General features: G+C 35.7%; 1 protein-coding gene across 4 annotated transcripts in view; it reads right to left on the bottom strand.

Moving 5' to 3' along the window:
* Positions 1 to 14,248, bottom strand: part of LOC104866129 (contactin-4) — a 536,780-nt gene that overhangs the window by 184,238 nt on the left and 338,294 nt on the right. For all 4 annotated transcript variants that reach the window (XM_033756987.1, XM_033756986.1, XM_033756985.1 and 1 more), the window contains one exon: positions 13,500 to 13,697. In XM_033756987.1, the coding sequence (XP_033612878.1) occupies positions 13,500 to 13,697 (198 nt within the window). The remainder of the gene's footprint in view (positions 1 to 13,499; positions 13,698 to 14,248) is intronic.

The following is a 14,248-nucleotide window of genomic DNA, read 5'->3' as shown; positions in this document are numbered from 1 at the left end:
TTTACTATATTCTTAAGCAATAAAAAATAAGAAAAATCACAGAAAACATTAAGTTAGGCCTGCCTTCCCAATGGTTTATTTACTTCGAGATTCATATTCTCTTTCTTTCCCATGAACTGCACATTATGGTCAAGGTAACTTCTTAACAAGTTAAGTCCACAGTTTATAAGTAAATCCTTATCAACTTATTCTTATCAATAGATTCCACTACATTAATTTTTAAATCCATTTATTTCTATTTAATTTCTGGTCATTTTCCATGATTTCTGATTCACCTTGGAAATATAAAATTTGGAATTATCTAATTTATTACACAGTGATAAGAATCTCTCGTCCTCTTCTAGGTTTCTTACAGTGAGAGAAAAAGGAGACTAAAGGATTCAAAAGATTAAAAACAAGGCATAGATATGGACAGGTGCAGTAACAAGGAATGATGATTTCACTCATTTGCAGGCCCTTTTTTATCTATTATTTCAGAGACTGAGAAGCATCAGGAGGATTTACTCAATCTGTGGGAGGAAAACATAACTGTGTCAGGTACTTAGAATGTAGCCAGGTTTGCTATGAAGAATTTGATCAAAAGTACAAACTGGAACACAGCTAGGATTGTTGTTTTTTCCTTTCCCCTGGTGGGAGGGAGTACTGTATTTGGAAGAGACTGAGATTATTTCATTCAATGTTCTTATATCATTCAATGTTCTTTATCTTGGCACTCAAGATACACACTTTGGAAAGAGAGCATAGCTCTCTCCATGGCTAACAACCTACTGAAGCAACACTTATCCCTCAAAAGGTTAAAGTCACAGTTTGAAACTGCCTTTTCCTTTTAGAAGCAAGGCTGTAAGTTCAAAGGGGTCCATCAGTATGTCTTTAGTCTGACAGCAAATTACATAGTGTTCAAGGTTCAAACTCAGGCCCGATTTCTCATTTTAAACTCTTTACTATGACCTTTTACTGCAACAAGTAATGCCGTAAAACTAAATTAAAACACAGTGAGTCCACACTTGGCATACTCACATGTAAAGTCATCTCTCCTTTTGGGCCCAGTCTCTGCCTTCTGGGTTTTCTCACACCTAAGTCTGAGTGTGCCTCTCCCGAGCCTCTGCGCAAAGCTGGCCTGGCACTAATGTGGTGTGCACACTAACAACAGCATTCGCACACAGCTGCTGAACTCGCTAACAAACGGCCCATACTGTTGAATCGTCATCCCATAAATATCAATAGTATGACTTGGAGCACAGTGAACAAGCCAACACCTTTCAGTGCTATGTATGTGGTTGTAGACTCTGAAAGAGCAGTGTTAATTAAAAAAAAAAGAACTGCCTTGAGAGAAAGAGGTCTTTCGTCTGCCCAGGAAACCAAGACAGTCTGCACTGCAGTGTTTCATGTGTTGGAGGAAGATGAGACAGAAAGATTTAAGTACAAGGAACTAGGATACCTTAGAAGTGAACAGGTTTTTCCCCAGCTGCCCTCTTCCTATAAACATTACATATAAACTGTTTCTTTAACTCGCTATGAAAATTATACCAAGGAGGGGATCTGGAGTGGAGGTAGGTGACAGTGGGGTAAAAGAAGACCAAGTAAAAAGAATCAAGACGCAATCGTATACCCTTCGGTGAATATATTTATTATGTATTGCAAACATATACTAATAAAAGAGCTTCTTTAAAAGGACTAAATATAAATTATATAACCTAGTTCTAAGGAGCTAAAATATTGTCAATGCAGACTCAGTATCACAGAGCCCTGAACTGCTACCTCCTCTCCCTAAAATCCTATTAAGCTCTAGACTGGAAGTTGACTGTCCCAGGATTTTTTTTACTAACTTACTTCTGCCTTCCCCTGTCCTCTGTATGTCAGACTCTAGCTCACTTCAGTCTTCAAATGACCCCAAAATACTAAAACCTCTTCTGCTTCATTTCTCACTGTTTCCATGAAGTTTTCAAAATAAAATTTTGAAGCTATAACTTACATACCTAAAATTCATCAGTTTTAAGTTGTAAAACTGAACAATTTTTAGCAAGTCAATTTAGTCATGCACCATCAATGTAGGTCCATTTTATAACATTCCTAGCATCGCAATAAGATCCTTTATGCTCATTTATAGTCAGTTCTCATTCCCTGTCCTAACCATGGGAAACCTTTAATCTACATTTTCCTCTTCTGGACATTTTATATAAATAGAATCATACATTTTGTAGGTTTTGTGACAGACTTCATTTGTTTGGCATGTTTTCAAGGTTTATCCATATTGTAATATGTGTTAGTAGTCCATTCCTATTTACTGCACAGAATATTCCACTGTAAAGATATAATACATTTTCTATTTGCTGGTTGTATTAACTGACTAGGAATTTATAATAAAGTACCACAGAACAGGTGGCTTAAATAAAAATAATATTCTCTGAGTTCTGGAGGATAGAAGTCATAAGTGAAGGTGTTGAAATAGCCATGCTCTGTCAAAGACTCAAAGAGTTTATGATTTCTTTAGTTCTTTGTAGGTTCTAGTGGTTGCTGTTAATCCTTTGTGTTACTTAGTTTGTACTTGCATTATTCCAATCTCTGCCTTTGTTGTAACATGACATTCTGTGTGTCTTCCTAAGGACACTAGTCATTTGGATAGGGCTCATTTTACTCAACTTTGATCTAATCTCAACTAATTACATCTACAATGACTGCTTCCAAGTAAGGGCCATTCTGAGGTACTGGAGGTTGGGGCTTCTTCAATATACTGCTTAAGGAACACAATTCAACACCAGGTGATGGGCATTTGAGTTGCAACCACTTTTAGCCATTACCAACAACATTTTTGCATGAACTTCTTTTCCCATTTTTTATAGCGTTCATGGATTTCACATAGATGACATCTCAGCCCTAATGATACCACCTCTGAGAGGTATTTTCAGATCACCCTATATGTAAAACAGGTTCCTACCATTATTCTCTATTAACATCTCACTTCTTTCATGTTGCTTATCACAATTTAAAATTCTCTCATTTATTCATGTGTTTAGTATCTATGTTTTATCTAGATGATAAAATATAAAACATCAAGAGATATTTCTTTTTCATATCTACATTATTCTTCATGTCTGTTGCAGTTTCTTCATACAATAGATGTCCAGTAAATTACTGGCACAAAACATTTTGCAAACTTCAAGGCATCTCTCAAATTGCATTTCTGATTTCTGTCATTTTTATACCTAGACATATTCATGGCAACTCCTGTTGTATTTTTATCTTGTGGGATGGAAATCTATTTTATTTTATTTTTTTCTGTATTTTTCACAAATCCTACTTTGGTAGCACGCGTGCTAAGCAGAAATGTATAGCAGGTAGGAAAACATGGATGAATGGCTTTTCTACTGTGTCACGTGATAGTTATTAAGTTAAGCATGAATTTCTTTCTAGGTGTTGAAGTCATTTATTAGGTGTCATTGTATTTTCTAGGACAAAGTCCTACAGTTAAGATCATTTTTTACTAAAATAATTGGCACAAATTGTTTATTTGGCCACGTGGAATGATTTGTTCGCTTGATCTTAGCCAAAAGGCTGAGAATTGATAAATTGGAATAATTTTTTTAGTTGATACAGTGATCAAAATTTATGGATTTAGGAATGCAAGCAAGTGTTGTTAGTAATAGGACAGATTGATCTGTATATGCGGCAGTAGTTATGGCACATAAAGATATGGATCAGAAAATGAAAAGCATGGTTTTTACTGTCATCTGAAGAATTTTCATTGTATATAAGGTCATAAAATTTAGGAAGTAATTTTCTTCAGTTAAATTGTAAACTTTTTTTTGAAACACCTGTGAACTGTTCTATTTGATTTGGATACATCTGGCACAGACCATATTTTTAGATTATTTCTTTCATTTTAACTATTTTGGCCTTTACTTTCTGCATTAAATATAAAATCTGTTGTCATTTTTTTAAGGTTCCTTAAAACAGGAGTGCATTTTTAAAGTCATTATTGTAACCACCTGTACACTTTGAACTGAATTAGTATACAGATGCTGTGGTGATTTATAGGCTCATTAGGCTACAAAAGCAAGCCAATCATAGAACTGCTCTAAGCTTTCTTTTCCGTCTTCAAAATTTTCTAAAAGGTGGGAGCATGTAAAGCTTTAACCATTCTACAGAACCAAGATAAAGAATTAAGAAGTACATGTAATGTATGCTGGTTTAGCAAGGAAATATCATCTCAATTAAACTCCTTTTCTATTGCATGGACTATATGATTTTCACATAGAGACAATTCTTGCTTTTAATTTTAAATTATAGCTATACCAAGTTCAATCCCCGGTATCAAAACAAAACAAATACATTATATCTATAATTTTAGACATAAAGTTTAAAAGTTTTTAATCATTAAAGTGCATTGTCAATGTTTTCTGTTATTTGGAGTAAGAGAGTCACTACAAGAATAGTAAAAGTTACAACACCTGAAATTCCATGCCTCCAAGTTTTCAAAAGGCAGGAGTTTAGTTCTATTTGTCTTCCAGTGAAACTCAATAAATATTCATTTAACTTTGACCATAAGCAATGCACTATGCCTAGCAAGGGGGACATACTGTTGACAACACAGACCCAATCCCTGTCTTCATGGCATTTGTAGGCTATTTTCCTTTCAGTGCATTGCATAGTAATGAGCGTACACAGGCAATGACTGTTTACTAAGTAACTGAGTTGATTTCATGAGGAAGGCCTAACTAGATATATTTATAGCTGCTGTTTTCTAAAGTAGTTCTTCAATTTAAATCCCCTGGAAGACTTGAGTTCTTCATTTACTCAGTACACTTGGCTGAGAATCTGCATTCCAAAGAATCCCTCAATTCTGGCTTGAAGAATGCACTTTTATACCTGTGGTACTCCAACTCACATCAATAGTCATGTCCTGGGAGCTACTCATTGGGGGAGGTACTATTAATGGAGTCCTAAGAGGGACAAGGACCATCAAGAGCCAGGGCTCTGTCAATCACCTGTGGCAGAGATGGTCCCACTTTCAAAACCCAGGCAATTATTGAGGTTGACACCAATATCTGTAAAAACATATAATTTAACAGAATAACTGGCAATATACAGAACATTCAAGAGAAATTAGTCACAAACCGTTCTTGTTTAAGTATCATTTGCAGAGTACTGTGTTGGCAGAAGGAGGCAAGTTTGTAAAGTTGAGTGCCATAAGATTTTGCCAACACCTGCCTTAGCTGGAATCTGTGCTTGATAAATTAAACCACAGAAGGAACATTTACCAACTTCCACTTGGTGAGATTTTCTACTAAGAAAATGGAAAATGGTTTGACACAAAGTTCTTACTCTGGCATTTTAGAAACAAGTCATATGATGTATGCTTTATTAATCTAAAAATATTTGGAAATATCTGATTAGTTATCAAGTTCCCCTGACTGAGTTTACCATTCTTCTAAGAGGTTTGTTTTCTCCTGGGTTGTAAGAACTATATGGAGTCTAGAGACGCATCCAATGAATCTCTTCTGTTTCTATCCATTGTCCAGTAGGGTAACTCCCACTGAGCTTAATGACACAACTGTCTAAACAAGGGTATCCCCAACCCCAAAGAGAAGTTAGGTACTTTAAGTCTGTGTATCATATCTCATACTTAGGGTTTTAAGGTGACCTAAGAAACCAATGAGAGAAGAAAACAAACCCCATGATTTGACTTAAATCTGCATATCATTCCTTCATTTTCAATAATTAAAAAAAGCTTGGAAAAAATCAATAGAATCAACAAACTATTAGAACTAGCAAAAATTTCAGATATTGAGTCATTCATTAATAATAGTATTTTCACTTCTCAGCAATAACCAGAGAATGTAATTAAAAATATATCATTTTTCAATAAGAATAAAAATTCTAAAGACTCCAGGATTTAGTAAGAAAATCCAATACTTCTATGGAGAAAATTTTAAAATTTTATTTAAAGAAAGTCTATGGACAGGGTTAAACTTGTTAGAGGGTGTTTGTTAACACCTGATTTAAACAAATACTGCATCTGCTGCCTTATCCAACTCTTCACAGAGTTTGGCTGATTCCCAAGACCAGGCAACCTTTCCTTATCCAAGGGTGTATGTATGTATCTATAACAGATGTAACATAGATACATAATTTCACTGTATCCTTTATCACTGTAGTAGATAGTCTCACATGAATTTGCTTTAATTCTCTGTTCTCCCCCTAACGTGGTCCTACTTCTCCTTCAATTACAATTAGACTCTTCAATTAAGCTACAATCTGTGAGGGCACAGAAAGAGTTTTGCATCCTTAATGGCAAATATACAATTGGCACTCAATACTTGTTAGTTAAACGCATGACCAAAAGACTGGTCCAAATCAACTTTGTGTTGGGTATCCTTAGTTCTTTTATTCCAAGTCTGCCCGCCTTCACATTTATTGTTTGGAACTTAATTCAGTAATTTCAGTACAGAATGAAACTTTAGACCCTTTAGTAATTTGGAGTTCTCTAAGAATATTGGCTCCCAGGGGTTAAAATCATGTCTTTTGATTTCATAGTGTATCACACACAATGTGAATTGAGCAGATGCTTCCTAACTGACTAGCCAAATGATCATTCAAGACCTTTGGCCCCTATGGACCTGAAATGGAACTGGCTATGCTAGAGGTCTAAAGCTGACTGCCAAGTTCCTAAGCTTGTCAAACCTTCAAAATATCCAGAGCTATTAAGACTCTATTAAATCAGATTAGTAATGGCAGTTTAGCAAAGTATCTCATATCCTTTAATCATTCCGATGTTCTCTGCATCAAAAATATTTTATGCCCACAAATCCTCAACTGTGATGCTATTAGAGAATTAAAAACAAGTCATGATTGCAGTAACAAAGCTACAGAAAAGTTGCAATTAGACGTGAGAATAAAATAAAGCAAACCAGTTTGGTATAAAGTCTAGATCTTAAATAATACAAAATTACACCTAGGTGGAAAACATACCTTTGCATGTTACCCATTTAAATGCTAGGTCATCAATGAAAGGTTGTGGGTAAAGCATACATTGAAAAAAGATATCCTTAATGACTGTGTGTTTGATATGACCACCAGGCGAATTAAGTGGCCTACAAATAAAGCTACTTTGTTCCTTGGATAAATAATAGTTGCTGGGACCTACATGTGAATCTGATGAGTTTGAGGCACTATTAGGAAAGTTTACTATGAATAATTGGCAGGATCATAATGGTCAATAGATGATATGGCAGGTATAAGAATTTTCTAGAATATTCTGGTTTTATCTTTCCATTTTTCAGGTTTCTTTGGTTTTAAATTCGGAGCTTTAGGGAAAGGGCCATAGGGAGGAGGCTTAATGGTTACAGATGGAGCCTCACAGTGTGGCGTACTGTGGCCTAAAAGTATGATTGCATCAAGTTTCAAGTTGTCTGTCAGCATTGGTTGTTGGTAACTGGGAGAAATCGGATCCCATGAATAGCATTTAGTAATTGATTAATAATAGATATAATCTGGCCTGCACAAGGGTTGAGACTAGAGTAAAGTAAGCTGGAAAGCTGTGAGCAGAGCCTCACAAGACAAGAAGAAAACTTAGTAACTTATTACAAATCGCTATTTTTTTATAGCTAAGAAACCTAAGTACCAAACAAATGTTATGACTGCCTCACGTGAGCTGGGGTTAGATCTGGGGAACTGCTCCCAAAATTCCATCATTTTCTTCTCTTATTTTTTAGTTCAGTACATTTTCAGCACATCTATTTCTGTCCCCCTGCAGAATCCTCAGAATTAGGTACAATCACCTTTCCCTAGCATCTCTTCTATGTAGAGAAAATATTCAAAAATAGCTAGGGCCCCGGGATTTAGCTCAGTGGTTCTGCCTCCTGCCTTGCAATCACAAGGTCCCAAGTTCAGTCCCCGATACCAAAAAAATAATAAAAAAAAAAAAATCTAGTAACCAGTTCCTCAAAGAATGAGGCTATCAACATTTAACTTAGTTGTTTATAATAAGCAAAACAATTAACTGCCAAACCAATTTCCAGCCAGTCTCAAGGAAATCACAGAAAAAAGGCAAAGACTAGACAACAACTTTTCATGCTCAATTATGTACTTGTGTATGTAACATACATAAACATCCTTATAGACTTCATTTCATCTTTCCAATTTCACATTTCTAAGTTCTTTGCATCCAAGAGGAAGTCGGGGATAGTGGCTCCAGATAGAAGTAATAGCAACTATGATTATCATCAAATCCTGTTATTTCTCTAATGGTTATACTATAGGGCAGTACATTATACCTCTGTTTATGGAAATTTAGGGACAGTTCTTTGAGGTGATAAAGGACCAAGTATGCTGTCTTGTCTCATCGCTTAGCTCCTTAGACTCTCTCCTTTCCTCTAACTGGGTGACTGATAAATGCCCTCTCTTTTCCCCAAAAATATATAAAATTGGGTGATTGCTAAATACTTTCTAAGCCCAATAATTTTTGTATTAATCCAATTACCACACATTATTCTAAAAAGAAAAATCTATAATCATTAGAAATAATGATAAAATTCAAAGAAAAAAAGCATTTGCAATTTTAACACTGAAGGATAAGTGCTTTTTTTTTTGTACCAGGAGTCGAATTCAGAATCTTGTGCTTTCAAGGCAGGTGTGGCATCACTGAGCTAAATCCCCGGCTAGAGTCAAGTATTTTAAAGTTTAACATTGTTATCATTTTGGAAAGTATTATTCCAACTTTCTCTGTCATTATCCATATTTTAAAGCAGGATAATATTGTCTATACTCTCTTAATCTGTGTATAATTCCTTGAACATATTTTAGGAAGGAAAGTTATTGATGTTCTAATATTTCACACTATTCAAAGTACATGCATTTTAACAATAAAAATAGCTCTCTGATGCAGATACTGCTATCCTAAGTTTATTGATGAGAAAATAAAGGACAGTGAAGTTAAACGGATACATCCAAAATCATATAACCAAATGGTGGCGATGGATTCTCCCCAGACAGTCTCTGTGTCCTCTCAGCTTGCTTTCTGCCCCATATTTTAGTAACATCTGAAAGGTGAAAAGGTAGGCCAGAGGAGAGCATGGGAAGCCCTGGAGAAAGGGAAGAGCAAGCACCACCGTCACAAGGAAAATGAGTGCTAGGGGCAGGTGGTAAAAACAGTGAGCGGGACGTGGGTCACCACACATGCTGCACATCAGAATTTCAGCCAAGGTTCATAGGGGACATTTGTGATTCACTGTGACCTTCTTGGGTGGAAGCAATGAATCATATCCCACAACAGCCTAATTGGAACACAAAAGAAATTAATCTAGTTCTTTTAGTCACACTTGTTCTTACAAGGGAAAGGACCAGTTGTGGCAACTGGTTGAGTTCAGGCTTGAAACTCCTCTGCCTTCTGAGTAGGAAAGAGGCTCTGTGTCAATGATCAAAAAGTATAAATTCTCTACTCTCCTTGCATTTATCAGTCAAAATCAGAGTCACTAAATACTAGACTATGTGGAGTAATACTTTAATTGATTTTATTCTCACAGAATAGACTTTAATAAGAATGTCATCTCTATTTTGCAATCTCTTCTTGATTTACACTTCCCCTTTCTTCTCACCTTCAGACAAGAGCTAATTAAACAGCATGTTTTGTGCTTAGTAATATGGCTTGAGTATCCATTTTATGTACTCCTGTTTAAATGGGAAAGACATTATGAATTTTCACCATTCAACTCTCATGGAAATTAAGAATGAATGAGTGTTAAATGCTGAAGAATGAGATCCTTAGTCTGTTAATTTTGCGATAAAATATTCCAATATAAAACATTTGTCATTTCTATGAAGATGTAATAGACAAGTTGAGATAAATCTAAAAGCCAAGAAAATGGCAAAGCTGATACCAACTAGAAGTGAACGTGATGATTCTGGGACTTTTGTACTCCTGGAATTTTGTTCCTGCCTCCTGAAGCAGCAGTTTTATATGATGCTTGTTGCTGGCTATTATTATAGTGTATCACAGTCAATATTTTATTACATCTGTGATTTGACAAAACAAAAGGGATAATAACACATGTGCTTTGGGTGGAAGCCAGAGGGGTTGTATGTTTAAGTGATTTTTTTAAGAGGCATTGTATTAAACAAAACAGAACCATTTTCACTTTAGAAAAAAGTAGGCAAGCTACCCGTTCTGCAAAAAGCTGTCAGTGTCACCTCTCTACAACTAAACAGGAGGAAACTTTCGAAAGATATGTTCTAGTTTTTGTAAGAAATCACTTAAACATACAAACCCTCTGGCCTCTGCCCAAAGCACGCATTTGCCAAAATGTTCATTCAGCATTATAATACAGTGCCTCTTAATCCAACATTCTGATGTAATTTCTTCCAAGTGGCAAACAGAATTCTGGGGCCTAGTACAACACTGGATGAAAGCTATAATCTTTGCTTGATCCTAATGTGAAAAAGGTAGAGAAAGACAAGAGAGTAGAAATGAAGATATATCAGATGAACATTATGAGAGAGAAATGCACCAAGCACACCAGAAAACAAATAATCTTTCCTGTTGCCAATGGAGAAGTGATATTTTGTCTTTACAAATAATGTCTGAAATAATATTCCCAACTTTGCTTTGCAAGTCTGATCAGCAAAATCATTCCAGTAAATGACATTCTTGTACCCTCAAATGCTATACTAAATACTTATGTGTCATCCTTGATTTTCTCTTCTATCTCCTCCCACATCCAGGAAGTTTTCTCAGTTTTACCTGTGTTCAGGTACACCTTGTGTTCATTTCTCTACTTCTAGATTGTTTTCTCTAGCGGAAGCCACTACAATTTCCCAAATGAATTTTTGCAACTGTTCTAATTGGACTCCTGGATTCTGCTCTTGATTTTTCGACATGATAGTTAATGTTTAAAACCATTAATCACTTTCTGGCATACAATACTCTAAGGGCTTCTCATTTCACTGGAAATAAAATTCAGTATTCTCTCCATGGCCTCAAAAATCTAGCCCTTGACACCTTTCCAATCTCAAATGAACCTACCCTCTACCCTGCTTATTAAGCTCTATCCAAACTCACATTCCTTTTGTCCCAAGACCATGCTAAGAGCTTTTATTTTAATGGCCTCAGGGCTTTTGCATGTGATGTTCACTCTGCCTGGACTGCTCCTTCTCTGATGCTCCTAGGACTCTTCTTATTATGTAGGTCTCTGCTCCTATGTTCTGCTTCAGAAAAGTTTTTCCTGACAACTCTTTTGAAAGTAGATGCCCACTCCTCAAAGCCTCTCCTTTTTCATACTGGTTTACTTATTACTTTATGAAATCATCTGATTGTTTTTATATTTGTTTCCTTGTATCTAGGTCCCCGAGGAGAATATGAATGTCATTTTTGTTCTCATTTACTAGCATACAGAGGAGTTGCTGTCACAGGACAAATACAGAATAAATGTGTAAAATGGGTACACTAAATAATGACTAACATATAATTTTTGTATCAAAAGCTCCATAGTCAATATTGTAGGATGTCAGATCTTCTCTTCAGAACTTTTTTCTCTATCAATGCCCTGTTCTGGCAACCTCATATTTAGGGCTTCATTTGAACACAAAATTCATTGGAGATATAGAGGGAAAGAATAGCACACTTGGAGGATAGAAATATGGCTTTCAATCTTGAAACTGTCAAGTTTCTCCGGCATAAGTTCAGGTATGAGGTGGTACAGTCTAATGAAAAGGAATATAGGGTTTAGAACATCAGAATGTGAAGTCAGTAAGACAAGGGTGATAAGTGGAAATCCTCGAGGTATTATTTTTAACTGTATGGTTTTTTGATTCATTCTTTAACATATCGAGCCCTATAATTTGTAAAATAAGATATTCCTTCTACCAATGCTTAAGTTTTGAATGAGATCATTCATGTAATGTGCTGGGCACAGAGCCTAGCACATAGTAAGTGCCTCATGTATGCTTCTTATTATTATTCTTGGCAGTCTCCTCACCTGGATGGTGGCTGTGGTCATTCCTGTTCAGAATGGAAGGTTCTAATTTGTACTAACAGGGCAAGGGATTTATTTATTTATTTATTTTTTAGGTTTTTATACTTTTAAGAATTTAAAACATTTTTTTCCTCATTGAGTTTATTGGTACAGTCTAGGTACACAGTACAGTTACATTCATCATTGGGATCTTGTACCTTTACATGACAGGTCTTGGTTCTCATTTTTTCCCCTTACCCCTGCCCTCCCTTCACCTCCTCTTCCCTTTCCTATTTACAAATACTTTATTTCCATTTTTTCATTTTCTCATATTTTTTTCTTTTCCCCTACCCTTCCCACTTCCCCTACACCTTTAGTCAGGGTAAGGGATTTAAAAAGAATGGAAACGTAAAATATCAACTGTGAGGCTTTATGTCATTATATCAGCCCTGATGAAAAGCTTACTTATGTCTTTGTTTTCATTTTTTCAACAAATATCTATTAAAACACTTCTATTTTCCAGGTACTATACTAGATGTTGAATGGACAGCAGATGAATAAGATACTACACAAGTTTGTTAAAAGACAAGTGCATAGTGTAGTCCAGTGGTGGTGAATCCATGGCACGTGTGCTGCAGTGGGTGTTTGTTATCCCTGAGAGCTCTGATAGGTTCGCCACCAGTGGTACAGACAGTGAATACTGGCAACGGTGACATAAAATAAAGAGTTCTTAATGGCACAGTAGGGGCTTCACTGGAGTTCGTAGAGAAATCATCTGATGTAGTGTAGATAGGAAAGTACTGGACTGGCAGGGACAATTTCTTGCAAAAATTGATATTATTTGACAAAACTGAAAGGGCTATTACATATCATTTATCCAAGTGAGAGCTCAGGACTGAGAGAAAGAAGAGCAATTCAGAAAGGGAATAGCCTATATTTAAAAAAAAAAACAAACATGATGGAGAAAGAAAGAGTGCTTCTAGAGTTTGGCATACAAGACTGTCCTTAAAAGTACATAGTGATTTATCATGCAATGTCAAACCACTTAGGTGATTAATGTAAAATTCATATATTTTCTTACAATATTCTCATCATAGGTTAAGAAATTAGAACTTCTGTCTCAAAGGAGCATCATTATTTTGCATTTCACTGTGATGCACACTATGGCTCTAGTATGTAAATTCAGAGGTTACTTGGATAATTTAAGACTTCTTTCTGGACCCTGCATGCTAAATTACATAGTATTGATTAATGAGCTAATTGTTCAGTCTTCATTTCATTCGGTCTGTGTATACAATTTAAGTGAGAGAGAAACAAGAAATAGATTCCTTTGTTATTTATATTCACCTAAATCCACATTCCATTCCTATTGAGATTAACAATTAGATTTCCAATTAGTTTTCCAAAATGGATTCATGGGTTTATTTCTTACACAAGTGAAAAAAGTATGGGTAACAAATACAGTAACCATCGAACTTTAAAGCTTTTTGTGTCAACAATATATCTTTCCATTCTTAGCCTGTGATGGCAAAAACAGGATTAAAAATTACTTACCATCATTTCTCAATATTAATGGTGTAGGTGGCCCCAGGACCTTGTGGTTTGTTACAGTATTGGTAACCACACAAGTATAGTTCCCAACATCTGATTTTTCTACTTTGGCAATGTACAGATTCCCAGTTTCTTGAGAAACAAAGCGGCGATTATCTTGATAGGAAGGGTATTCATTGAAGATCCAGGCATAGCTCAGCTCTGAAAGTAAAAGAAATAATGTAAATCCATCTTTTGGCAATGGAACTCTACATTGTTTAGAAAAGAAATGGTCAAGTTAGAAATTCACACTATTACCCAATGATCCCTTTTCAGCCTGGAAAATACAAATAGAAAGTAATAATAATCTATAATATTGTACCACAGAATCCCACTATCAGTTGATAGGTTTTATTCCTGGAGAACTAAGATACATTAATAGTTGGTTAGGGGAAGTCCAACCTCTTTATTCATATGTTTTCTTTTCCCTTATTTCCTTTCCCCCGCCCTTCACCCCCTACACCTTTAGCCCTTTCTTCCTATTGAACATGAAATCCAACTCTTTAAACTAAAGCATCACACGTTTCTATTTTGCTAAGCATGTATCAAGCATTACGCAACACATGCTAAATCAATACTCCAATCATAGACTCAAGGAATCTATCATCTTGATAGAATAATGCTAGAAGCCACTCTGGAAACTATCTAGAACACTTCTTGCATTTCACAGATAATCATTCTAATGCATCATGATGCCACATACCCACAGAGTA

Source organism: Fukomys damarensis, unplaced genomic scaffold (assembly GCF_012274545.1).
Source record: "Fukomys damarensis isolate Sample0158 unplaced genomic scaffold, DMR_v1.0_HiC HiC_scaffold_28, whole genome shotgun sequence".
NCBI lineage: Eukaryota > Metazoa > Chordata > Mammalia > Rodentia > Bathyergidae > Fukomys > Fukomys damarensis.
Note: the sequence above shows the minus strand (reverse complement) of the source record. Positions and strands in the feature narration are given on the sequence as shown.